Genomic DNA, 26,532 nt, shown 5'->3' with positions numbered 1-26,532 from the left:
CAGTCCTTTGGTGAATTTATTCAGTTATCCTACACATAGATCGAAAATGAAAGCAGAGAAGATGGATTTGGGGAGGGTCAACCAAAAGCATGACACATTTTGGAGCACATATCATGATTAAATATTTAAAATCTACTGATTTCCTGAAGTCCATTAGGTTTCATATGTAGAGCCCTACTGGCCTAGGGACAAAAGTCTTCACTATTTTTATTTAAAGGGACACTTTTTGACATAAAGGCAAATTGATTCTCAAGCTAGAAGAGTCTTCTGAAAGTAATTCTAGTATTTAAGAGTAAATGCATATTTTAAGGATGAAATATTCTGCCAGTTCCCGTCAATACCCCAATGTATAGTATATTTTCTTGTGTGTAATATAGTGGACTCTAATTTGAGGTCACTGAAGATACTTTGATATCAAGAGAAAAGACGAGTTGTTAGGTGTCAGTATCACATCAGGTCCTGTCTCAAGCAAGACCTGGAGTAGAACAGGACGTTAACCCACTTGGATCTCAGTTCTATTGAGATTATTATGTATATTTTCTTATACATATGTATAAGAAATAAAATATACATTATGTATATTTTCTTATAATACACATAATAAGCATATGTATTATGCTTATTATGTATATTTTCTGCACTTGCACATAGTTAATGGTTTTTTAAATTGCGGTGATAAAGTACTTGCATTTCTGGCCAGAATGAATTTGACTCATATATAATCATTATCAAAGGTTGCTATCTTGACTAGCTGCTTTGTGAAGAAAAAAAATTAATTCCCATTCCATGAAAAGTTGAGCAAGGAGAGAAACACATTTTACTTTTTCAAACAATGGGTGCTTTTTCATCACTTTTACAAATAACCTTATATTGTTTGTGATAGGGTATCCCTTCTTTGTTACGTGATGTGTTTGAAAACCTATGTGCAGTCACACTGTACTGTGGAAAATACAGCTGCTGGAAACTGATCTCCTGCTTCTAAGCTGATAAATGACTTCATCTTAGAACACCATTGAATCAACCATCTCAATCTGAACCATAACTTATTAAGAAGCCAAGTGGAAACAATTTTTAAAGTATTAGATGAAAATACAAAAAGAAAAAAAAACCTTCTTAAGCAAGACACAAAAACCAGAATTCAAAAAAGAAGACTGACATACTGATCTATTTACATTTAATCATTCTGTAAGACAAAGACAAAATAGAAAAAAGTCAAGTCACAGACCAGGTAACATATCTACAACATGTAAAAATAAATATCTTGAAAAAATGATTTATAAATAAGAATTATAATCAATAAGGCATCTCGTAAGGATATAAGCAAAGGCAATTCAATTAAGAAATGCAAATAGCTTATAAAGGAAAATGTTTTCAAACAATGAGGCATTATTTTACTCATCATTTAGGCAAGTGTTATGAAGACCGAACATATGCAATGCTATGTAGCTTGTGAGGAAATTGGAGCATGCGTGTGTCAGCGGTGGTGTAGGTTGGAGAAAAATTTGGAAGTATCTATCAAAATTTAAAAACCGTGTTTCCTTCAACCTAGAAATTCTACGTCTGGGTAACTATTCCTAGAGAAACACGTATGCATATACAGAAATAATCATATGCAAGGATGTTTGATGTTTATATAGTGAAAATTGGAAAGACAGACATATTCGTAGAAGAATGGTTAAGTAGATTATGGAGTCTTATGTAACAGTTTAAAAGAAGGAGTTACATGTATGCCTACTAATACATAAGTTCTTTAGGACATCACTGAATGAAAAAGCAATAATTAGTTTAATACTCAGTATGTATATGTACATTTATATATAGCCTCATTTATTTTAAAAATTCATAAAGCAAAACTATAATTCATTAATTTTATTCATGTATGTAAATGCATAGAAAAAACTTGAGCAGATGCATATCCAACCTGCAATTGCCAGCTTTGGGTGGTTCCTCTGCAGAATGTGATTGGGTGGAAGTGGCTGAGAGGGACTTTCGCTTGTATTCTTCTTTGTTTGAGAGTGGATTTATGCAAAAGACCCTCCCTGTAAGAAGGCGTTATTCATTCTATATTATTTATGGAACTAAAATTAACTTATAAGCAAAGCAGAAACACCTTGTGAGACCCTTCGTGGCCACCCATTCTACTGCTTAGCTCACAGTGTTTCTGCAGCCGTATCTCTCACCACTTGTTCTGTTGTTCCCCTTACACACTCCAGTATGTATCTCTGCCATCAAACTGGCCACGTGTGAGCTGAACCTGCTATTTGTTCATTAACTTACTATTTTATACCATTTGAGCAGGAAGTTGTAGTCATTCTCTGGCTTTGTAGTTTGCTTTATTGCTCATAAGTAATAACTGGAAGAAGGAGTTTTAAAACACTCATTATTTTCAAACACTTTGACTAATATTTATTCTGAAATGTCAGGGTAATTTGGTAAAATATCAAAATGCTAAAACTGAAGACTTATTTTTTCTTTACCAGAAAGTAATAATTACATATATTTATAACTGCAGAGTCCAATAAAATGAATTAATATTTCTTCCAAGTGTTCTTACTTAACATCTTTCTAGCTTTAGCAAAGCAGTATCTTACTTTCACATTAAAAAAAAAGAAACCCTTCATAATAGTGTAAGGCAATTTGTGGAAAACTTATTATCGTCATTTTACACTTTAATAAATTCAGGCTAAACCATCATCAAATTAACCAGAATTAAGATTAGGGCTCAAGTCTTCTGACTTCTGGTCTAAGTTGTTGGGTGTTTTGGGGGTTTTTTTCCCCCTGCATAAGGCCATCTTCCACAAACTACATATGCTTTCTTAAATCTTCTAAAACTTTCTGAAACTGGAGGCTTTACTTCCGAGGATTATATATAGCATTTCATATACTGACATTGGATATAGCACAAGAAGCTGAGTAACATTTATTTTAGAAATAGGTGTAATTTAATAATGAATGTATTTGAACTGTGGATTAAAATGAAGACAACACTTCCCTTTTGCATAGAGGATAAAACTTGCAAAAATAAAATAAATGCCCATTTGTATATTACAGAGGGATATTTCACACCATTTCACTTCTAGAATGGATCCTTCACTCTTCTTTCATTTTTAAATGGATTTTAATTATTAAATCATAGTCTAAGGGAATTACCATATGTTAATTTTTCAGTGAGTTGAGGCTTATTCGAATGTATTTTATTCCTATATCAAATGAAAAGTATTTTTGCATTAAGATTTTTGCTGTATATTTCATTTCAGACTTTAAGAAAACAAATATTACGTGTAAGTATATCTTAAATAAAAGCTTTCTAAATGCATTTTTAAATTGAGTAAATATAGTTAAGTACTAAAACAACAAAATTCATTTGTCCTATACTAACATGTACTATAGCATATAGCTCAAAAATTTAGTAGAATACTGGGAAATTGCAAGTAACTGTATGATGCCTATTGCTTTACCTGGGACAGCTGACCAAAAAATGTTTCAGGGGTGTGTTAGAGCTGATTTCATTACAATTCCTGGTGACTAACAACACTGATAGAGACCGTAAAAGAGAAGATGGCTCTTTCGTCCTATGAATTATCAATTAGATCTGTTTCTGTGGTGAAATTTGTTAGCTGAAAATTGATGGCTGAAACCTTAGGATTTACCCCTGTCTTTAAGTTCCTACAGCGAGGTCTGTAGACCAGAAGCCTGTACTGAACTCACACCACAAGGGCAGCGCCAAAGATAAGATGCAAGCGCTGCAACAGTAAGTTATATAACAAAAGAGAACCGAGGACATCAGAACGTGCTCCAATGATACTTTGTATCTTCCTGGTGCGCAAAAATGTAAACCGGCCTTCCTTTATGGTTTACATTGTAACACTGCACAACGGTTTGCTATCGCATAATTTGGGAGGTGACACATATGAAATTTGAGGGTCTGATTAGTCTTTAAAATAATAGCTTTGGTATATATTTTAACCACTTCCAGCGCCCCCCGCAACACACACACAGATACACACACACACGCGCACACACACACACACAAAAGAAGAAGATGCTAAGGTGGGCCACTGCCCCGGCTCTGGCCAGCCGCATTCAGAGGGGAAAAGGACAAATGGTGCTATTTCTTTAAGCTTGGTGGGGGGAAGTCTAAGTTTGTTCTTTAAAAAGGGCGAAAGTTCGCTAGGACCACAGGCCTTCGGCGAGAGCGCAGGCAGCTTCGTGTTGGCACCTTGGGGATCTTCTGGGCTGCCAGAAGCTCTGAGATTGCAGTTGCACCTAAACCGCCGCTTTCGCTACTTATATTTGCGGTAATGCTAGGAAGCAAAGTATCATCAATCAGAGAATCTGGTAGCCATTCTCTCTCTTTGCCCTGTGTCCCAGCTTGTGATTCTTCTAAGTTCCATCTCCTTTGCTGCGTGCAGATCCTTGGCTCTGGGCGCGCCTCCTCTTCTGCACTTGGGTCACCGCGGGTTGGCCACCTGGGCTCAACTCATCCCGTCCTTGCTTTCTCCCATCCCTGTACCCAGCGGCGAGGGCAGCCTCACCAACCCTTGCCCCGGAGGTGAACGTGTGCTTGGCTTTAACTGAGACAACTAGGACTCCAGAAGCCCAGTGACATCAGAAAAGAGGCTCCTGGGTGCTAGCACTTCCCGCAATACCTCCAGGGCTGTAGGTGCAAAACCGAGCTCTGACTTCCCTCCAGCTAATGGAGAGGAAAATACAGGGAGCGTCACAGTGGCCTCTGCCGCCTAGCCACGGGCGGTGAAATTTCCGGCAATCGGGCCAGCTAAGACACGGGATTTGCACCGCAGCCTCTCAGCTTCTGGAGCCGGAGCCGAGCGCTCCCGGCAGCTTCTCCAATTTCTCTCCTAAAGTGCGAAGGGAAAAGCCCCGTCTGCTCCACGACTGCAAGGCCGGCGGATCTGGGAGCCTCGCTCGGCTCCGGAGGACTCGGCGGGCCCGGGGCTCCCCGGCAGCGGCTCCTCTGCTAGGGGTTAACAGCAGCCCCCGCGGCCGGGCGGGCGCGGACGCTTCCTCTCCACCCGCCCGGGAACGTGGATACCGCGCCCGCAGGATGTTCGCCGGCTGGGCCCGGCAGTCAGGAAACATGAGAAGGCCTCGCTATTCCTGTTCCCGGGCGGCGCGCGCCGGGCTGGGTAAATAAAGCCGAGACGACGGCGGTGGCGGTGGTGAGCGCGCTGGAGCCCGCGTGGAGAACATGCGGCGGGGATGGGAGTGCGCCTAGTCTCGAGGCGGGATAGCCAGCCGCCCTGCAGCCGGCCGCCGGCCCCGCAGCCACAAGTACAGCCCCCGCGTGGCCGAGTCCCAGCAGGCTGCCGCGGAACGCCAGGCTCGCTCTGGCCCCTGAGCCCTGGGCGCCGGTGCTCTCCCCGCCCTTCCCCCAACTTCCCTCCAAGGTCTGGTGGAGAGGCGCTCGGGTGTCGGCCAAGGCTGGCCCAAGGGTCTGCGCGGAGCCTGGGAGCCCACCTAGCCGCGCCTCCTTTGCTTTAAAATTATTCGCCGGCGTTGGGGGAGGGGGACACTTCTGCAGGGAGTGACCTCCCCGGCCACAGTCTGGAGTGAATCGGGGTAAGTAATTTGAGAAGAGGTGCGGGTGGCCGCGCGCGGGAGTCCTGGGAGGGTCAGCAAGTGTGGTTCACACGCCCCGGACCCCTTGCGACAGGACAGCGCTCGGACCTTTGTCATCGCTTGCCTCTGAGCCTGCTGCCTGCAGACCTAGAGCGCGCCGGGTGTCTGTGTCTGCTATCTCTGCGTGGGCTTGGGGCTGCCGGGGAAGGGTCCGAGGTGGCTAACCTCGTGGTGACTTCGCTAGGAAAAACACGTCGTCTCATCTAGGAGGACGCGCTGGGGTGGCGCGGAGAAGGCCGGGCCAGGGAAGGGTGTCTTGTACAAATAAAGCAGCATGAACACACATCCCTAAGGGCACTGATTTTAAAAGGAAACACCAACGCGAGTCTTGACTGTAGAACAGGGGCTGCGAGCACGAAAATTCTCTTTGACACTTATCGCCGAGGCTATGTGCACACCCCAGGCACGTACCTGTCTGTGCGGGAGGACGCAGTCCTAGGGAACACGCGACATCCAGCAGAGGTCTGACTTCACTTCCCACGAACACAGACCGTAGCCGTCGTTTGATCGCGGTGGCCACCGTCCTAAATGTCACGCGTGGCCTCTGCTGCGGTGGCCGGAGGGCGGGGCGGGGGCGTTGGCGAGTGTGAGCACTTGGCGAGGCAGAGGGTGTGTGTGTGTGTACGCGCGCGCGCGTGTGTTAGTGGAGTAGCAGCCCATGCCGCGGCTGGACCGGCAAAGGGGGCGCTGGCAGCGAATCTGAGGCCGCTCGAAGGAAACGGGAGCTGTCCCGAGGCGCAAGGCGGGGAGATGGGGAGGGCGACGGCGGCCGCGCGCCTTGGGGCTGTAACTCTGCGGCTCCGCGGCCGCGCGGACTTGCTCCTGACGCCCGTGCGCCGCAGGCAGAGGCTCAGGGCCTCCGCGACCCCAGAGGTGAGCTGCTGGCTCTCCCCGACAGTGGCAGCAGTGGCGCGGGAGGTGCGCCGACCAAGCTGCCTCCTGCCTTGGGCTTCTGACACCTTTACAGCCTCTGAAAGGGTCCCCGGAGACCCCAGAGAGGGGCGGGTGTCGAGGGGCTCCGAGCTCGCGGCTGACACCCGCGCTGCGGAAGAGAATGGCACTGATCGAGGGCTCTGGGGACCTAGGTCCTGGCGCCTTGGACCTTAGGACCATGCACGTCCCGGGGCGCGTTGGGGGATGATAGGAAGATTCGGGGAGAGAAGGGGCAGAAGTGGTGCTTTCGTCCTGACGCCACTTAACTTTTCCCTGTCCTTGAACGCAACCTCACCCCGGGGGACCTTAGCGGACAGAAGATGCGGGGGTTTCAACCAAACCATCCACGATCTGGAAAACACGAAAATCCCCCAAATTCCTGTATGGCCTGGGACTTATGAGCTGGGGGGTCTTGCGGATGCGGTTGGCACATTACCCCAAATCTTCCCTTCCATCCAACCCCTCCTGACGCCCCGAGTTGGGGCTCCCAGAGGCTTTAGTCTTCTGCTGTGATTGAAGAACCACGCGCGGCCTCACGCCGGTCGCGCTCCGCAGTACGGAGTATGCCTCTCCCAGATTCAAATTGAAACCCAGAGGCTCGTTTGGGAATTCGTTTCCTTTGCCTCTGCGGGTGAATGATTCCCGGTTGTAGTTCTGGGGAGTGAAGGGATGGGGGGGATCGATAGCCCAGGTAAGGAAGAGGGCAGGTACCTGTCCGGGGAGCCTGCAGGGGCGGGGGCGTGTAGCCTACTGGGGAGAGCCGCAGGGTCCCTGCCAGTTGCGGCGGCGCCGCTCCTCCCCTCGGCTCCGCAGCCCGGCGACCCCGCCAAGTTCAAGGCCCTGGACCTGCAGGGGGGTCTGAGCACTCTCAGCCAGTAAGTAACGAGATGCACCTTCCTCTCCTAGAAGCCGAGCCCCGCTGCGGAGCTCCCGGCGGCCCAGCCCCGAGGCTCTGCGGCCGCGCCGCGCGTCCCTGCCAACCGACACCATGAACACCATCGTCTTCAACAAGCTCAGCGGTGCGGTGCTGTTTGAGGACGGAGGCGCCTCGGAGCGGGAGCGGGGTGGCCGGCCCTACAGCGGTGTCCTGGACAGTCCTCACGCCCGCCCCGAGGTGGGCATTGCCGACGGTCCGCCCCTCAAGGACAACCTCGGCCTGAGACACCGGAGGACCGGGTATGCGCACTCCCCTGGGGGCCCTGCCCGCCTGCGGCCCGGAGGGGTGGGGGCGGTGAGCTGTGCCGGGATCCCGTGGCAACGCGGGCGAGTGGACTGGAAAGGGCCCGGAGTTCCCTGGGAGTGCAGGTCTGCCCCCTCCAGGGCTCGCGCGTTCTCATGTTAAGGGGCTCCTATCTTAAAACATGAGGGATCAATTCTTCGGGGCAGCTCCAAAGAGCTTGGTGGAGACTAACTAAGGGCGCCAGGAGCTGCCCCTCGGCCCTCCGCTGCCTGGACCTCGGAGTTGGGGGTTATTTGCCCCTCTCGGGACTGCGGGTGCCGGTGCGCGGCTGAGGAAAAAGGACTGAACTTGGTGCAGAGAAACAGGCGAAGCCGAGCAGTCGAGGAATCCAGGCTCAGGCTCCGCGGACTTCTCTTCGGTCACCCCAGCCACTCGCCAGAGCCCCGCGGCTCGCCTGGCCCAAGGAGTCGGGAAGGTAGACTCCCGGCAGGGAGTCCCGGGCGTGCGCGCGGCTCGGCGGGGCCCGCGGCGAACCCGGAGGGGGAGGCCCCAGGCCTGCGGGGCCGGGTTTGAGTTTAGCGGGGTGAGGGGTATGCTGGGGGGCGGTAGCTTGCGGGTGGGCCAGCTGCTCAGACTGCCGGTGAGTGGAGGGCAGGCTCTGCCTGGCCCGATCCCGGCGGCTCCCCGGGTGCCCCGCCGGGGAGGGGCGGCCGTCCTGGCCGCCTCCACCTGAACGATTGCATCAGCTGCTTGTTCTGCGGCGTCGCTGCTTAGTAAAACAGAGATTCGGTTTCGTCAAAATGTTACTACCAGTCGCTTCGGGTGGAATTGCATTTCAAAGTGTTTAAAGAGGCAGAAACCCAGGAGGCTCCGGCGCAGGCGCGCAAGCCTCTGGGAGCGGCTGGGCTCGCTGGCGGCCGCGCGCGACACCTCCCGGACCCGTGAGGGAGCGCAGCGCCCCAGGCCACGCTCCAGGCTCCTGGCTGCCTCTGCCTCCTCCCCCTTTGAATCTGCTTTTCCTGAGGTCCTTTTACCTTACCTGATGGGACAGAGCTTGCCGTACTTTTAACCCTCCCTTAGTCGGGAAACGGCCCGACGGTGTTTTTGGGTTCTGCAGCTTTCCTCCACAAACCACCACCTCCTTTGAAAAGTTTCCCCCTTTTCCTAAAAGATCAAAGGAAATAGCTTAAAGAGAGCCGGAGCGGCAATGCTCCTTTGCTTTATTCCCTATGTCCAGTCGGCGACCTTTCCCTTGACCACAAGCGACGGAAAGCCTCTGGGAGCAGACAAGAGATCCCCGAGGGAAGTTTCGAGAGCCAGCCGCATACCCTGCTAGGCCTGCCAGGCCAGGGCCGCTCGAGGGTGCGGCGCCAGCGGGCGAGGGAAGGGTAGCAGTTAACCCCGCTGCCCAGATCCGCGACTGGAATAGCAGTTTTCTTCAAATCACTTGACCTTCGTCTCCTAAACCTCTAACCTTGGGGTATTGGGTTCAAGGTATCCCCCTATTCAAGATAAACCTATCGAAATGATCTCCCCATCCAGAAACTGTGTGGCTTCCACTTCCTGCCTCTCCCAAACTCTGGGCGCGCGCAGTGCAGGGGCGCAAGGCAGGAATGCGCAGCTTGGATGCGTGGCCCGGGCTTTCCCGGGGCGTGGAGGGGCCGGGCGGGCAAACGCGTCGCTCACAAGGGCCGCCTCCTCTCCCCATGTCCCAGCGCCCGGCAGAATGGCGGGAAGGTGAGGCACAAGCGGCAGGCCCTGCAAGACATGGCGCGGCCCCTCAAGCAGTGGCTTTACAAGCACCGTGACAACCCGTACCCCACCAAGACCGAGAAGATACTCTTGGCCCTCGGCTCGCAGATGACGCTAGTGCAGGTAATCAGGACCCATTAACACCCTGATCCGTTTTCCGGCGAGGGGCTGAAGAGCGGGAACGCTTAGGGTTCGTGTGGCTCTCCACGTGGCGCTTCTACCTGGAGAGGGATGGAGCCGAGCTGTGGGAGTTTCTGAATTACCTCTCACCCTCATCCCTCAGTTCAGTGCAGATGCTCCGTGCAGGAGAGAATGCAGGATGCGCTGTCAGGGAGGGAAGTGAAAAGTAACCTACAGACTTATGAGAAGGTTCAACATTAGTGAGCATCAGAATCGCCTGGAGAGCTTAAAACACAAATCGCTAGGCCCCACCTCCGAGTTTCGGATTCAGCAGGTCTGGGGTGAGACCATCATTTGCATCTCTTACAAGGCCCCAGGTGTTACTGAAGCAGAGGCTAGGGAGGAACCCCACTTTGAGAACCACGCAGTGTGACGCTCCATATTAAGGCCCAGTATTAAAGCTCAGGTACAGAGTAACTTTCAAAATTACCATTACTGACAGCTGGGAGTAGGGGATAGAAAGACAAGAAATGATGTTTGGATCAACAACCCCCCCACACACACACTTTATTATTATTATTTTTTAATAGGAAGCATCCTAAACATTAGCTGCAGTCCACAGCATTTTGCTCCTGATGCTTTTCTGCTGGGCTTAAGGAGAGGAGGCAGATTTCAGATGGTTGGGTTACTTTGCCAAGTGTAGAGAAATGGTGCAAAGTTTGTGTGTTCTCTGGTGAACAGCATTACTTTACATTTGACTAGCTTTTCAAAACTGAATCTTACTGTTCACAAAACCACGATGTTGTAGGCAGTTACTATCAGAATTTTACACTTGACATAATCAAGACTTGGGGCAGTTGTGTCAGTAAAAGACAGAGAGGCCTGGAAATAAATAATTCCAGATCAAATGCTCTTCCCATCATGTCACAATTTTTTAAAATAAATACGGTGGCTTGAACTTTTTTACATGCAAATAGGCAAATTTATTCAGAAAGAAGAGGAGGAGGAGCTACATCAGGTGAGAAGTTTTGCACATTGCAGTAGCATTTACCTGATTGTGAAAATTTGGCCATTCCACTAAATTTACAGTAAGCAGGAACTCCAAAAAGAAAAAAGGAACTAGTGGATAAAATAAAAATTGCTTTCCAGAGTATCTAAAATTTCCCTTTAGGAATTACTGGAAAGTTTGACAAGGCATGAAAGTTGACTTATTGTCAGGCTATCAATACTAGAATACGTAATTTCTGCTTATTTTCAGAATATAATTATATACAAAAACATCTGTTTTCTTTCATATTATCAGGCAATGGTATTAATAGTGATTTGCTGCAGCAGTGGAGGGGAAAATTAATTTAGTGTTCTTGGCTTAATATCTGTTTAACATAAAACTATGAATCTTTTAGCAATTTACCAAAGTAGTTTCGAAATGAATTATTCCAGTCAGAAGAACCTGACTTATGAAAATAAATAACCTATGTTAAAATTTCAGTTTAAATAAATATGCTATTTATTTTTAAAATACACTGATTTATAGAGTTATCTGAATATTTCACAGTGATGTCAGCAATGAAACACTAGGTTATTTTGGCCGATTATAGAGCTTCATATTTAATAGAGGCTATTCCTGCATACAGAAAGCAAAAGAACATTTATGACATATTTTAGGACATTTTAAAATTATGAAGTAGCATTTGTCATTAGGAGAGCCATTTAAACTTTCTTATGTAGTAGTTTTGTTGAGCTGCAATACAAGTAGATATAATTTTAAATTATTTGCCACCTGTAATGATAGTTCAAATACAAATAAAAATGCTTTTTACATTTAGATCTTGGTAAGGCTATTACATTTTTAAAATATGCTTTACATGAAATTTTCATTCAAAACATTTTTTTCTCTTACACTAGTGCTCAGAAAATAAAAATGCACAAAAATATGTAATTTTAAGTGGGGTAAAATAATTTTTATAATAATAAATGACAACTGTATAATGATTTCAAATTTTATTATTAATGAAGCTGGTTTCTGAAACTTTAAAGTGATAAATGGAAAAAATAAAAATGTATAGAATTACCAATGGATCTTATGGCTGATCTTATGGCTGATCATTGTTCAAATGCTATAGAAATACACTCTGTACTCTCAAAATATAAACAGCTTTATTGTGGAATAGTATAAAATTGTATGTGATTGGGGTTTGTATTATGGCAGGATATGGAACTTACCAAGGAATAATGAGTAGATGTTAACGCTTCCTACTCTAATAATGAAAGTCTCATATTCCTGTGATATGTCCACATACGATTTGTTAAAACTGCTATGTTCCAAGATTCTGTCTCCTCTGTTGACATAACTCTGTTTTTGCTTGGTATTGAGTATGCCCGCTGACATATATATGCCATTATCAGCTACAAGGCTTGTAATAACTGTTAAATATTCAACAAAATCTCAAATCAGTCCTTATTCATTATTCCACACCATTATATTACATGGTGTGGAAATGAAGTGCTCAATATTTCAGTTGAATAGCTCAGAGGTTCGTTAATTCAGTGTGTTCAAACATGGACAGATGCCAGTTTATTCCTTTGGGTGTACTATAACAATTGCTCTGTCAACATGATGAATGTAAACACCTTTGTTAAAGTAGGATGAATATTATTTAGTTTTCCCTCCCAGCTTCTAGATGTTTGGCCTTCTAATCTTTCACTATAAAATATGGGAGATAGATAGAGAGATAGATACTGATATAAATTATAATTATACAAATTAGTCATATCTAACTATCTCCCATATTTTATAGTGAAAGCTTACAGGCCCAAACGTCTATACATATATACACATATAGCATTCAGTTTGACATTAAAATTCTGTTCCAGAACCTATCCTTGGTTAAGGAGACCTGTTTCATGTAAAATACAATTTGAAGAGAATATGAACGACAACCCGAAGGAATCCATAGTAGATTAAAAGTGGAAAATTTGAACCGATATTTTTATCTTCAGTGAAACAGATGGAATTTGCATTAATTCATCAAGAAAGAAATGCAAAACAAGTATATGCAAATTTGTTAACTAACTATTTGCTGTTTGCAGGACCTACTGCAAATACACATTAAAGACCTTGGAGTGTATCTAGCTGTTAGGTTGTACTGAAAAAACAAAAAAACAAAAAACCCCAGCAGAATATATATATTACCAGATTTTGGGGTGGTCAATTTATGAAATCAGTTTTGAAACAGTCTATATTAGACATCAGCAAACCTTTCTGGAAAATCACCTAATGTGTAACTATTATAATATGGTTAAAAAAAAGACTATGAGTATATAAAACTTAAAAGAGATATGACTCCTATACACGAAAAGTTAGTTAATCTCCTATGACATTTAAATCATTTAAATGTTCCCCCATTTTTGTCTGTTAGAAGGGTAGTGTATTACTTTTTTTTTAAATTAGAAGGCCATTGCATTTTCATTATAAGAAGAGTTTCATAAGAATTGGATTTTACACTGTACTATGTGTGGTTGCTGTGTGAAGATTTAAGTTTAGTTAAGATTTAAGGTTAGTCTGAATTATATCCTGTTTAGTAAAGAAAGTTACAAAAATGTTTTGGAGTTGGATTCTAGTAAATATGAATGATCTAGGGGAAGTTGCAGGCTGTATTCTGTGTGTGAAAGGAGCAAAGAAGGACAAAAACACTCTTGCTGGAGACAGTACTGGTCAACAGAGGGAGGTTGGTACCTAGTATAAAGGAAATTAACATTGCTGTAGGGGAACTTGGGCTGTATTCACCCATCTTAATTTTTAGAGCTAGCAAGGATATTAGGAACCATCAAATCCATTTTAGAGATGAAGGATTCAAAGTTCAGAAAAGTTGAATAATTTATCCAAATTCACACAGCATGTTTTTGGCAAATTCAGAACAGGAAGCCAGGCCCTCTTCCACTATGTGGTGATTATGGGATAACAGGACATTTATGAGGATTTGAAGAAGTGAAGTGATTAAATCAAAATGGAGCATCAATTCTTGAATTTGATGATACTTGCTAAGATCCATTTAAGAGAACAGAATGGAAGACAGGGAAGTTAGAAAGAGAAATGTTTTCAAATTCCCAGTTAGTAATATGGCTGGATAAAGTAGTTGGATAAAGATTTTGGCAGTGAGTTGAAGAATCCAAGGGAGTTTGAGAAATTTCATGAAGAAAGGGATCAGGCTCCTTGTGCTTCCGCAGCTAATGTTCACCAGTGTATCCCAGTTAATTATGTGTAGTACTTTTCCTGCTAGTCCTTCCGGGAGTGCAGAAGACAAAGCTTATTCATTCCTAGGACTTAACACCATGGCTAAAGTACAATAGTCACTCAATAATTCTGTTGTCTGTCTGTAGAAAATGGGAAGGACTGAGAGTTTGAAGTCAGACTGAATCCTAGTAATAGTAACATAGCTTAGCAGGAAGAAGTATTGGTGAAGACTGACTTCTGAAATGCCACAGTGAGATAATATGTCATTGCATATAAATTTGAAAGGATAACTATCATTGCTTTAAGTACGAAGAAGATAATATTGACTATATTGAATATTAAATACATATGGGAAACCCACCATGTGTTTACCCATGAGGATAGGGAGAAAAAGTATAATTAGAGGTTTTTTTTTAAGTAGAATAATAAGGACTTGAGTAATGCACAAAAAATGTGTATTTATAGTACAAATCTAGAAAAAAAGTAGAAATTTCCAGTGCAAACATTGCCACACAAACCATTATAGTAATCTGGCCTTTCTTCAAAGCCTAGCTTAAATTCCTCAGTTTGGTCATGTTCTGGACCAAACTGGCAGAAAGACTTAATTCTCTTCCCATGTTTCATTCTTTTGAAGGCAAGTATTGCCCTTTTGAGTTTCTAAAAATCTATGCACTGATGATAACTTGGTATTTTATAAGAAATTTCAAGTATCAAATCCAGTAGCATCTAAAAAAAAAAAAAGAATGGAAGTAGCTTTTCTTTGTCTTGAAATATTTCTTTCTTTGCCTTCACCTATTTGTCTAAGAAGCGTTTGACTTTTGGCTTAAAGTGAGGAGTTCTTTGGTTTATTTTCCCCCTCTTCACCCATGGCTCTACCTCTGTTTTGCTAACTCCTCTTTTGGAAGCGAACAGGTCCCACTTTTTTCATCTCTAATGGTTTCCAAAGCTTGGCCCTTGACCCAGCTTTCATTCTCTCTACTCTTGCAACTTTGACTATTACCTCTGTGCCTTTTCCTCTTGAATTTGCTCATCCCCTCCCTTCAATCTCAGATACCACTTTTATTTTCTTACCAGACATGTCACCAGTATTAGCACCTCAAACTAGACATTGCCCAAGCCAAACACATCATTTTATCCTCAGAAAGTTTTATCTCCTTCCCCAAATGCACTACCCTTGTCTTGGTTCCACAGGTTTGATGACTCAAGGTCATCTTTAACTCTTCCCTCTTCCTCAACCCCTACAATTTCTCTGGAATTTCACTTCTATTTGTTCCTGTGTCCTCTTAATTGGGAATGCACTTCCCTTCCCTCTCGACCTGACCTATTCTGGACTTTCTTCAAAGGCTCACTTAAATTCCTCAAAAAGGCTGGAGTCATATATGAAAGTAACCCCTCTTTCCTTTGGACTCCTGTATCATTTTAATGTCTTGTATGCCATTCATCACATTCTTTCTTATACTAGTTATTTGTATACCCTCCTACTTCTCTTACTGGACTTTTGTCTTACTAAAATTTTTTGATGTCAAGGCCTTTTCACTTTTCCTTATTCCACAAATACACTAAATGCTCAGTGTCTGTAGTAAGCAACGTTTGTCAAATGAATGAATGGATGTGAATGTCCAGTATTCTTATGTCCTGAGAATATTTAATGATCAGAGGTGCTGAGAGGCTTAGCTCCTTTATGAGAAAATAATTGCACCATGGATAATGTTTTTAAGTTTTGTTAATTGAAAAATAATACCGTTTTAGGTGTCAAATTGGTTTGCTAATGCAAGACGTCGGCTTAAGAATACCGTTCGACAGCCAGATTTAAGCTGGGCTTTGAGGATAAAGTTATACAACAAGTATGTTCAAGGCAATGCTGAACGGCTTAGCGTAAGCAGTGATGACTCATGTTCTGAAGGTTTGTTAATATTTTTGTTTTGCCTCTATAAGCAAGTTCACCATAATTGCTATTTTTAAGGTTGCTCTCACAAAATAAGATGGTGCCATAACGGTTCTTTTTTATTGCATGAAGTAACTTCATTTTTATAATATTATAAATGACCAAAGGAATGATGGCCATTTCCTCTTGTTTATAGATATACCATGTGTCAGAATAACATATTCAGTGAAATTCATTAAAATTAAAATACCATAAGTGAGAGATGACGTAAATATTTGCTTTCATTGCCTAAAAATTGATCTTGAATATCAAAGATAATTTTATATACTTTAAATATATTTCCTTTATATATTTTTAAGGATTAAGTATAAGAGTTGGGTGGCTGGGGGAAAGTATGCATACCATCCTACTTAGTGATACTGTTCCACTTTAGATGGAGAAAATCCTCCAAGAACCCACATGAACGAAGGGGGCTATAATACCCCAGTTCACCATCCCGTGATTAAAAGTGAGAATTCGGTCATCAAAGCAGGAGTGAGGCCAGAGTCACGGGCCAGTGAGGACTACGTGGCACCCCCCAAATACAAGAGCAGCTTGTTGAACCGTTACCTTAATGACTCTTTGAGACATGTCATGGCCACGAACACTACCATGATGGGAAAAACAAGGCAAAGAAACCACTCGGGATCTTTTAGCTCCAATGAATTTGAGGAAGAATTAGTGTCTCCATCGTCATCAGAAACCGAAGGCAACTTTGTCTATCGCACAGGTAAGCCCGTGCTTTCTGTAGTAATTCCTGTGATACCAGTTTAAAGCATAATTAAAACTGCATCAGAGGGATTTATTTTAACAGGTATAAAGGCATCAGATTATTCACATATTGCTCATAATTCAGTTTTAAAGCTTTTGTTTTGTTTAGAATTGCCAATGGATACATTTGTTAGTAGATTATGGTCTTATTGAGAAATTTTCAATTTTCATATTAAAGACAGGAAGTTTTATTCTTTTTATATTTTTTATTTTAATTTTTAAATATTTTCATTTTGTTTTTATACAAAAATTAACTCAAGATGGAAGAATTTTCATTCTTAATAATAATTTTAATCTTCATAATAACAATGTTTGGGGGGTATATACTGGCTTTTACGAATAATTTATAATAGAGGATAGTGCCGGATTGTGGCCAGTCCTGCGAATACTTTGTATTTCATCTTTTCTGTTAAATGCTTTGATGGCTAAATAGTGATGGTAAATGAAAACTAATTAATAGGGTGTCAAGCTTTTGTGAAAGAAAGGTATAGGTCTGGCTTCCATTGCTCTGGAAATTTTACTCTCGTTCCTGAAAAGCATAAGCAGGGCTGAAAAATAGCTTTTAAAATTTTACTTTCCTTCCAGAAATAAAGGATCGATTCCTACCTGTCCAAAACTTTCAGATGGAGCAGTAGGTTTGGTAAAAATTTCTATCTTGACTTCAGTTCCCAGAGAGGTTTGCTGTTAAGAAGTGTATGAGGTGACTTTGGAACAAGGAATATGCATGACCAACATCTGGTGTAGACAGAGTCTGGGTCCTGAAAATGGCAGCAAATGAGATTTAGAATATTAGAGCTGCAAATAACCTCAGAAAACATCTAGACCAGGCACATTACATCACAGATAAGAAAACCCAGACCAAGAACACATAGTAGGTACTCTCCTCCAGATCTCTGAGTCTGCACAAGAGATAGGAAGAACATCACTACTATAATTACTATTATTATCCCTACTAGTACCAATCATGTATCGAGTAGTTAGGGTATACTAGGCCCTATGATACAAACTATACACATTTTATTACATCTTTTCTTCATAATATCAAGAAGCTTGGTCCATGAACAGTAGGGCTTTATTAAGAAATCTAAAGTTGCTCTGTTAATGTACCCTTCAGATCATTTCACCAGCAATCTGATTTTCAAACGTCTACGAATATGTATGAGACAAATGATCTACAAAGACTCAGAGAAAATAGCAATACATTTCTAAAGACTTGAATCAACCTCATTTTCTCTTTGCATCACCAACTCCAACAATAAAAACAAACTCCAAACACTCAAAAATACAGAAATCGTCTTGTAAATAATAATTGGGTCTAGGAAGAAGAAAAAATAAAAGGAAATTTAGCCAATAATGAAAATGAAGCTGGGCAAGGTGGCTCACACCTGTAATCCCAACACTTTGGGAGGCAGAGGCAAGAGGATTCCTTGAACCCAGGAGTTTGAGACAAGCCTGGGCAACATGGTGAGACCCCCATTGCTACAAATTTTTTTTTTAATTACTCATGCATGGTGGGGCATACCTGCAGTCCCAGCTACTTGGGAGGCTGAGGTGGGAGGACTGCTTGAGCCCAGGAGATCAAGGCTGCAGTGAGCCGTGATCATGCAACTGCACACCAGCCTGAGGAACAGAGGGAGACCCTGTTGCAAAAGAAAATGAAGACACTACATATTAACATCTGACTATTGTGACCAGAGAAGAGCTTGAAAGTAATTCAGAGTTTTATGAATGTTTATTTTTAGAGACAGGAAAAGCAATCACATTGTTCAAACAGATAATTGAAAAATAAAATAAAATAAAAAAAGGTCAAATGGGAAGCTGAAAAATAAATAAGAGTTGACTCTTTTAAAACAATAATAAATTAAACAAGCAAAAATTGACACAAATTAAAATTGGAAATTACAAAGGAAGGAAACAACAATCAATAAACAGTTATTAAACAAAAAGGTTTTAAAAAATTATGATGAAGTACTATGCACAGTTGTTTGGCAATATACTATATGTAAATGCGTATTTAAATAAATTGGCATTCTCCACACAAATTGAAAGTTCATAAACAAGAAAAGTTTTAAATGGCCAATAACTTAGGAAAAATTAAGATTTTTAGTCAATCCAATTCCCAAAACACATGACTTAATACATCCATTTCTTTTCAAACTTTGAAGAAGTAATTAATGCTCGTGTTTTATACATTTTTCTGGAACATACAAAAAATATGAATTTAAAAAAAAAGTAAATGTTATCCTACTCCCAAACCAGATTAAGACTGCATAAAAGTCAAGATCTTTATTTATAATACTGATACTATGAAAATACTTGATATATTTATAATGTAATATTAATTGAAAAACAATTAAAAATTGTGGAAACACTATAATACAGTTATGACAGTACAAATGTGCATAGGCAAATACAAAAAAATGACAAATACATTAATTTTAATGAGACAGAGTAATTGGTAGTTGGTAATCTTTTATTTAAAAATATTTTTCTTATAAAATTTTTAACATTGCCTGGTAAAAATATAGGTTAGATGCCTACGCAATTTTCCTGGTGTGGTGAGTCTTCTGAAAATGCATGCTCTTTTTAAAAGTGACAAAATATAAAGCCAGAATGAATAGCATGCCTGTGTAGTTGATTCTTTTCAAAGTTAAATATCTCGGTGGCTTATTTTTATTAAAGCATTCCAAAGGCACTTGGTCCATAGTATGGACTATTCACTTGCCAAATTCTATTTTTAAATAAAAGCCTATTTTTTTTTTTAGTTATGCAAACAATGAGAAAACAACCTAGACACATAAAGTTCTGGTTTTACATGTGTATGCATCAACTTAAAAAGGGCAGACTAAATGATTTGTTTCTATGGTTGGAGAATTAAGAAAGACTGGTGGCCTAAGACTGATCTGCTAGGTTTCAGGTCAAAACAATCAATGGCTGTCTTCGGTGGGAATTGAGTGACAGTGTTGCTGCAATTGTAGCTGGGTTACCAGGCATGTATAAATAGTAAAACAGGGGACTTCAAGAAATACTTTCTGAGCAACTGCTATGGTTTTCTCTGGCATACAACCTTCTTCTGAATTCTTTCAATTCCATCTGGTTATATCTTTCTTTCCTCACCTAAATAGAAATTTTCTAAGTCTGTATTAACACCCCCTGCCCCAGTGCTACAGTAGTACAAAGATTTTGAACTTTCAAATTTTTTAAAAGAACACTTTACAATTTATTTGTTTTTGTTACAATTTATTGCGAAGGAACTTTTTTTTTTCTTTTTTTTGAGATGGAGTCTTGCTCTGTCGCCCAGGCTGGATGGAGTGCAGTGGCACGATCTCGGTTCACTGCAACCTCCACCTCCCAAATTCAAGCAATTCTCCTGCCTCAGCCTCCTGAGTAGTTGGGATTACAGGCGTGAGCCACCGTGCCCAACAGCTAAGGAACTTTATCCATTTATTCATCCATTTTTGTTAGAGTAGCTGTCTTGTGATGAGTTTTATTAAATATATAGAATTAAATAGCCAACTGAGGCCGGGCACGGTGACTCACACCTGTAATCTCTGCACTTTGGGAGGCCGAGGCAGGCAGATCACCTGAGATCAGGAGTTCGAGACCAGCCTGGCCAATATGGTGAGACATCGTCTCCACTAATAATACAAAAATTAGCTGAGCATGGTGGGAGGCGCCTCTAATCCCAGCTACTCGGGAGGCTGAGGTATGAGAATCGCTCGAACCCAGGAGGCAGAGGTTGCAGTGAGCTGAGATTGTACCACTGCACTCCAGCCTGGGTGACAGAGTGAAATTGTGTCTCAAAAAAAAAAAAAAAAGCCAGTTGAAAGTTGGTGTGAGAAAGGATAATGTATCACTGAATTTTATTTCACTTATTTTTATTAAATTCTAGGGGGCAGAATCTTGTAGATTATAAAGTAGTAATCCTAATTGAAGATATTGCTAGAAACATCAAAGCAAATGCAAACATATTTTTATTGATTTTACATAGACATTATTTCTCTGTAATCCACAGTCTTTGGCTTCATGCCAGGACCATAGCAGGCTCTCACTACAAATGGGTTGAAACATTTTTGACAGCAGTAATTTTACCATTGCAATTGAGCAGAGTTATTAAGGTCATTGCATCTAAATGTAATTAATACTCAAAGGAAATTTAGCCACTCAGTGTCATCCGTTGAATTAAGTCATCTAAATTAAAATTATAATTTGTTTTTATCATGTGAGCTTAGCGAATGGTAATTTTCAGATGTTTGAGTGAATTTCCTTACAAGCTGATGTCCAAGCCTCTAGCCCCCAGGTGGTCTGCTCTCTCTGCTCTCTGAGGTGCCAGGATAAGGACTCCTGGTGTAATATCCACCTCCATTCCTATTGAACCAGGGCTCAGATTCTCCAGATGGAACCGTTTTTGCCGCCTTACAGAGTGGGTTCTCACTGGAACCTTTTCTAACTTGAATTAGACTTTGACTTTACCCTCAGAACCAAGCCTATGAAATTTCTTTCTCTACTGAAGGAGGAAAGAGGTTTCTAAGAAGGAGTAAATCAGGCAAGTCTTGAAATAAAACCTGTGGAGTTCCCCTTTTGTTTTGCTCTACTTGAGGACAAGCCCTTGTTGCATTTTTCCCTTTCACAGATCACAGATGATCAGTTTATAAAGGCCTAGTGCAGGCCAGGAGCGGTGGCTCACGCCTGTAATCCCAGCACTTTGGGAGGCCGAGGCCAGTGGATCATCGGAGGTCAGGAGTTCGAGACCAGTCTGGCCAATATGGCGAAACCCCATCTCTACTAAAAAAAAAAAATAGCTAGGCATTGTGGAGCGTGCCTGTGATCCCAGCTACTAGGGGGAGAGAGGCAAGGGGATCACTTGAACCTGGGAGGTGGAGGTTGCACTGAGCCGAGATCACGAGATCATGCCACTGCACTCCAGCCTGGGCAATAAAATGAGACTCTGTCTCAAAAAAAAAAAAAAAAAAAAAAAAAGGCCTATGAGCCCCATGGCTCTGTCAGTATATACTTTATAAATTTATCCTGCTCCCAAGAGGTTGAATGTTTAAACTTCATCTTGTTAAACTCTCTAAAATCCCTCTTAATTAGACACATCTGGTATAAACCAAAGCATCTAGGCAGATAGGAGTGTTTTCTATGTTAGTATAAATTAATCGGGCTAACTTCCCATCTGCTTGATGGAGGTGAATATCCCTGGGAAGAAATGAAGATTTTGATTGAGAGAAAAAAGAAGTCGTTTATTGGTGCATGGGACACTTTGGGAGGTAGTATCCATTTGGATGTCCTGCTGCGGTTGGAGACATGGAACAAAACGAGAGAACAAGGCATTTTGGTTACTGGGGAAAGAGGAACAAGGACGTAGAAAGTTTGGGAGGATAACAAGTCCAACCGCCATCTCCAAACCTTTTTTCTTGGCTCATAATGACCCTCAGGGGAGAAAATGTTCTTTTTTCTTTTTCTCTCTCTTCCTGCACACTGTGTACCTTAAAATTTAAGCTGGTATCAGTAGTAAAATCTAGATATGCTCATGAGTTCAATAAACCATTGGATCTGCCTGGGCTTCAAGCTTAATTTATGGCATAGTTTCTTTGGAGAAATGTACTCTCTGTTCTAAACAACCAATGTAACAAGGACCCTTCTGGGACACAATCCATTGGTATATGAGCTGCTGCTCCTATGTGCATTCATTCCACATGCAAAAATGATAATTAAGAGCCACTCCATGAAAGCTCTGGCTTAGACTCACTGTAGCCCTGTGTTTGGTGCTGGTCACTCTATCCATGTAACCATATTTAAATGAACAAGAAGAAAGGTTTAAAAAGATGCCTTGGCAGATCTTTTTGAGCAGTGAATATTCCCCCTGACACTATCTGTTTCCTTCATTTCAGCTTTTGTTTTGGGGGGTAACTTAAAAAAATTCTTACGGCAGCATCAAGAGCCATCTGTGTTAAGGGCCCTGCGTGAATGCCTCGGTGCACACGCACGGTATCTCTTTCGGGCTTTTGTTGACCAGTAAGTCTACCTCGGATACTTATTTTCTTATTTTATTTCCCTTTCTGTGCTGTCACTTTCTTGGTTTTAGTGAAAGAATTAAGCTTTGCCTTTTTTGGATTATTCCAGACATTCTTTTCCTGGCATGCAAATGACTGTTGATGTACTCCAGCAGAGAATAATAAAAGCCTCTATCACCAGTCCAGCGAGTGACATTTAAAGGATATTTGAAAGGTTGTCCAATTCCTTGTCTTGTACCTTACCTAACAAAGGCCATCTGGGAATGAGGTATTTCACATAAGTCCAATTTCCAGATAGCAGAAATTTAAGGACCAATTTAAAAAATAGAGAATTTTCTTCTCTTCTAAACTTACACTATTCAGCACAGCTTTGGAGATGTACTTTAATAATTTTTCTATTCTCTAAATGTCCTCTTCCTTGTATTTCTTATATACAAGGAATATATTCAAATATTCAAATCAGTAACCTTATATTCAAATCAGTACTTATATCAGTACTTATATTCAAATCAGTAACCTCAGGGTTAATCACAATCGGAAACTTGCCCCTCACTCCTTTGGATAAAGAGCCTTGTCTTCCTGACAGCCTTTTTAAAAGGGAACTTTTGTAATTACTTATTTCTAAGCAGAATCTTTTAAAATGAGATTTATACAAATACTGACCCTTTGAATATGCATGGGATTGCTATAGAATTATAAAAACTTAAGCACTATTCGGAATACCATAGATTCATAGTAAACATTTATGAGTGATGATTGTAGCAAAACACATTGACATGGATTCTTTCTGAAGTTCAAATTAATTTGATGTTTGAAAATTACATTTCTTTCTGGCTTCACTTGCAAAAATTCAAATGCAATTGTACCAGGGTTTCACCCATTGTGAAGAACTGAGAGATTAATGGCAGACAAGAAAATAAAAAAAGAAATATTGGCAACATGAGCTGTGTGCTGGCTCCTTCAGGGGTGGCTTTCCATTCACTTTTCTTTGTTATTTGGTATCACGTGAGAGCCCGAAAAATCCTACGTGTAGATAGATGCTGAGACTCGCACTATCATACTATATAGCTTATAAACAAATCGAAAGTATGAGACAGTTTAGCCTAGAAACTGTACAGATATTTTAGGGTTGTGTTTGCTTCTGACATTTTTGTCCTTTTACATTGTGGTACCTAAAAAATGTAGCAACACTGATTTCATATTTGGCTGAATGTGGGCAAATTGTTTTCCGAAATGCAGTCGCATCCTATCTCTTTCCTTTGGTACTGGCTCTCACTGCCTTGTATGTATTAAAAGCTCCTGGAGGCCCTGAAATGGTGTTGTATTAATTTTTATAATTCCCCTAGTGCTTACTACTGTGTCTTTCATGTATTTACTCTATAAATGTTTCTTCAGTGAATGAATTCGTGTTTTGATGATTTAGTGTGTCTGTTCCTTAAATCATAAAAAACATTTACATTTACTTAAGTATATGTTGATCTGTGTCTGTGAACAGAACAAGAGGAAGGGTCCTGAATAAGTTTGAATTGGTTTAAAAAAAAGTTTTAAAAAGAAGAAAAATGTAAAGTAAAAAAAAGAAAATTAAACAATGAAGCTGAAAACAATGAAATGTTTAAGAGAGTCAAAAGAAAAACATAGAGAGAGTAAAATGAAACTAAGTCGATTTTCATGTAAAAGAGTGACTTCCAGAGAGATGCAAGGATGAAAAATGGAAAAATTTAGAGAGTTTAAAAAAAATCCACCAAAGAATAAAAAGCACAGCCGACAGACAACTAAAAACAAATGGAGATTTTACAAATTTGACTTCACTAAGTAATGGGATTTATTGTTTACTTAGTAGCATACATAGCCTTGGAGGTGAGACTTAAGAAATAAAGCACAGATCTAAACCCACTCATTTAAACCCTGCGGCGTGCCACCTTTACTGTCAGGGTTGACAAGAACCCTAAGTCAAAGTTGTGACTTTTTAAGAATGACTATTTTTAGTTGCATATGAGAATAGGAGAAAGTCCATACAGAAATTTTACACTTTCTCTCTCCTCCATGTGCAAGAGCAAAGATCCCATACATTTTTGATATTTTCCTGTTAAGAACAAGTTTACCAACGTGAAATTTTGATCTTACAAAGGCATTCTCTGTATTTTGGCATTACCGTTCTACTGGTATTTATCAGCAAATTGATCAAAATTGACTTTCTGATACTCAATGCATTTCAGACTTGCTTCAGTGGTCAGTCACATCCTGGGGCAGCTTCATAGAAGTGCTTGTTCATGTCACTATATTTAAGACCGTGTCAGTATTTCCATTAAGAGACTTTCTCATTCCCTAGGGCTTCTAAATAAGTCGTAAAAAATCAAGCCAAACTCGAAACTGGCATAAAGGGGTCCTTTTTTTTCTTCTCCTATGTATAAGGAATATAAGTGCATAACTCCCATTAATTCTATATTTAGTTAGGTTTGTAAATGCTTTATACACTGACGAGACCAAATATGATCCATTGATGCTTCTGTGGCCTAAGATTAAAAAGAATTTCAAAAAGTTTTTACTGTCTATGAAAATAACAAGACATTCTAATTAATGAATATAGAAGTGGTTTCTTTTCTCCCTTCTTCTTTTTTTTTTTGTTAGTTGCAGTTAGTTTCTTCCTTTCTGCCTCCCTACTTTGTTTCTAAAATTAAGAAGGTATTTTTCTGTGTTAAAATTTGTCTTGTTGATGTAACAGAATTTTTACACAGGGTAAATATGTGCTTTCTTCCAGTCCAGAGTTTTGGTACTTTTAATTTTGGAAGCCTGGTTTCTTGTTTTCCATTATAAATGATATCATTTATAATTGTGAGTTTTGAGGAAGTGAAAAAATATAATAATAAACGTGTTCACTTTGCCCAATTCCCTTCACAAAATTTGAATATTTTTCTCAGTTTTCTGTTTAAATGAGAGGTGGTGTGTTTAAATAACAGCTGCGTAATGAACTTTTTCTCTCTTTCCTCTTTGACAGCTTCCGTTACCCAACTTCTCTGTTTCATTGTACTAAAGAAGTAAATAGTCAGGGATTTTTGTAAATCCAGCAACCAGCTTTTAAAGGATCTTCCAGATCAATCCTTATTTTTCAGGTTAGGAAATTGCTTTAGCCTCTATACAAGGCCCTGAAAATGTTCACTTTTGGCTATGAGTTGCTCTGTTGCTTGGAGATGTGATCCTGATCCTTTGTACAGTAAGTCTAACGGTTTTTGGCAGCTTCAGGTACTTAAATGACTTTTACTTAAAAAATACTTAAATCATTAGTGTTGAACTTTTGAGAACTTGGAGTAGGTGTGTGTGCATTTCTAAAAGTTTCTCTGTTTTAATAGCTAGAGTGGAAAGGTTTTTACACAAGTTGATATTATAAATTGTGGGTTGTAATAGCCATACAGTACCTAGGGATCATCTTTGCTTATTATGGGAAATAGAAATGGTTTGCAGAAGATCCCACACCGTTAATACTGGTGGCCAAAGGTTTCTGCGGTGTGTGTGTGTGTGTGTGTGTGTGTAGTAGTAGTAGTAGTAGCAGTAATAGAAATCGAACATAGTTGGAAAAACAAGGTCGCTTTTGAAGACGATCGGTGGCATCTCCCCTCTGCCTTGTACAAAACACTGGAGACATTAAAGTTATTACCAGGAAGTGGCCAGAAACAATTTGAGGGATAACAACCCAGTTTGAAAGTGGTTTTGAGGAGATAAATTAGTCTCAGTTTGAAGCAGCAACATCACTCTAATTTCAACAGTTTGGAGTCTTTCCCAAAGTGAGTCAGTAACTGTTTTTCCAAGCCCAGTAGGAGGTGCTACAGGGTGAAATTCACTTTTAGCATTTGCTCAGGTCACACAACCAAAAAAAGCAAAATTGAAGTTCAGACTTCACAGACTCATGGTTTTGGGCAGCACCTTAGCAATGGCCATGATTCTTTTAAGCACTTTTTTCATGTCT

The 26,532-nt window shown here is 41.4% G+C and overlaps 1 protein-coding gene across 6 annotated transcripts in view; it reads left to right on the top strand.

Moving 5' to 3' along the window:
• Positions 1-4,635: 4,635 nt before the first annotated feature.
• The window catches only part of MKX (mohawk homeobox), a 73,377-nt gene continuing 51,480 nt past the window's right edge, over positions 4,636-26,532 (top strand). Inside the window, exons 1-5 of one of the 6 annotated variants that reach the window (XM_009245206.3) lie at positions 4,636-5,580; positions 7,480-7,749; positions 9,469-9,628; positions 15,609-15,762; positions 16,178-16,513. In XM_009245206.3, the coding sequence (XP_009243481.1) occupies positions 7,562-7,749; positions 9,469-9,628; positions 15,609-15,762; positions 16,178-16,513 (838 nt within the window). In that variant the 5' untranslated portion in view covers positions 4,636-5,580; positions 7,480-7,561. 6 annotated transcript variants of the gene reach the window in all.

This window comes from Pongo abelii, chromosome 8 (genome assembly GCF_028885655.2).
Source record: "Pongo abelii isolate AG06213 chromosome 8, NHGRI_mPonAbe1-v2.0_pri, whole genome shotgun sequence".
In the NCBI taxonomy this organism is placed as follows: domain Eukaryota; kingdom Metazoa; phylum Chordata; class Mammalia; order Primates; family Hominidae; genus Pongo; species Pongo abelii.
This window is presented reverse-complemented; position numbering and strand designations above follow the sequence as displayed.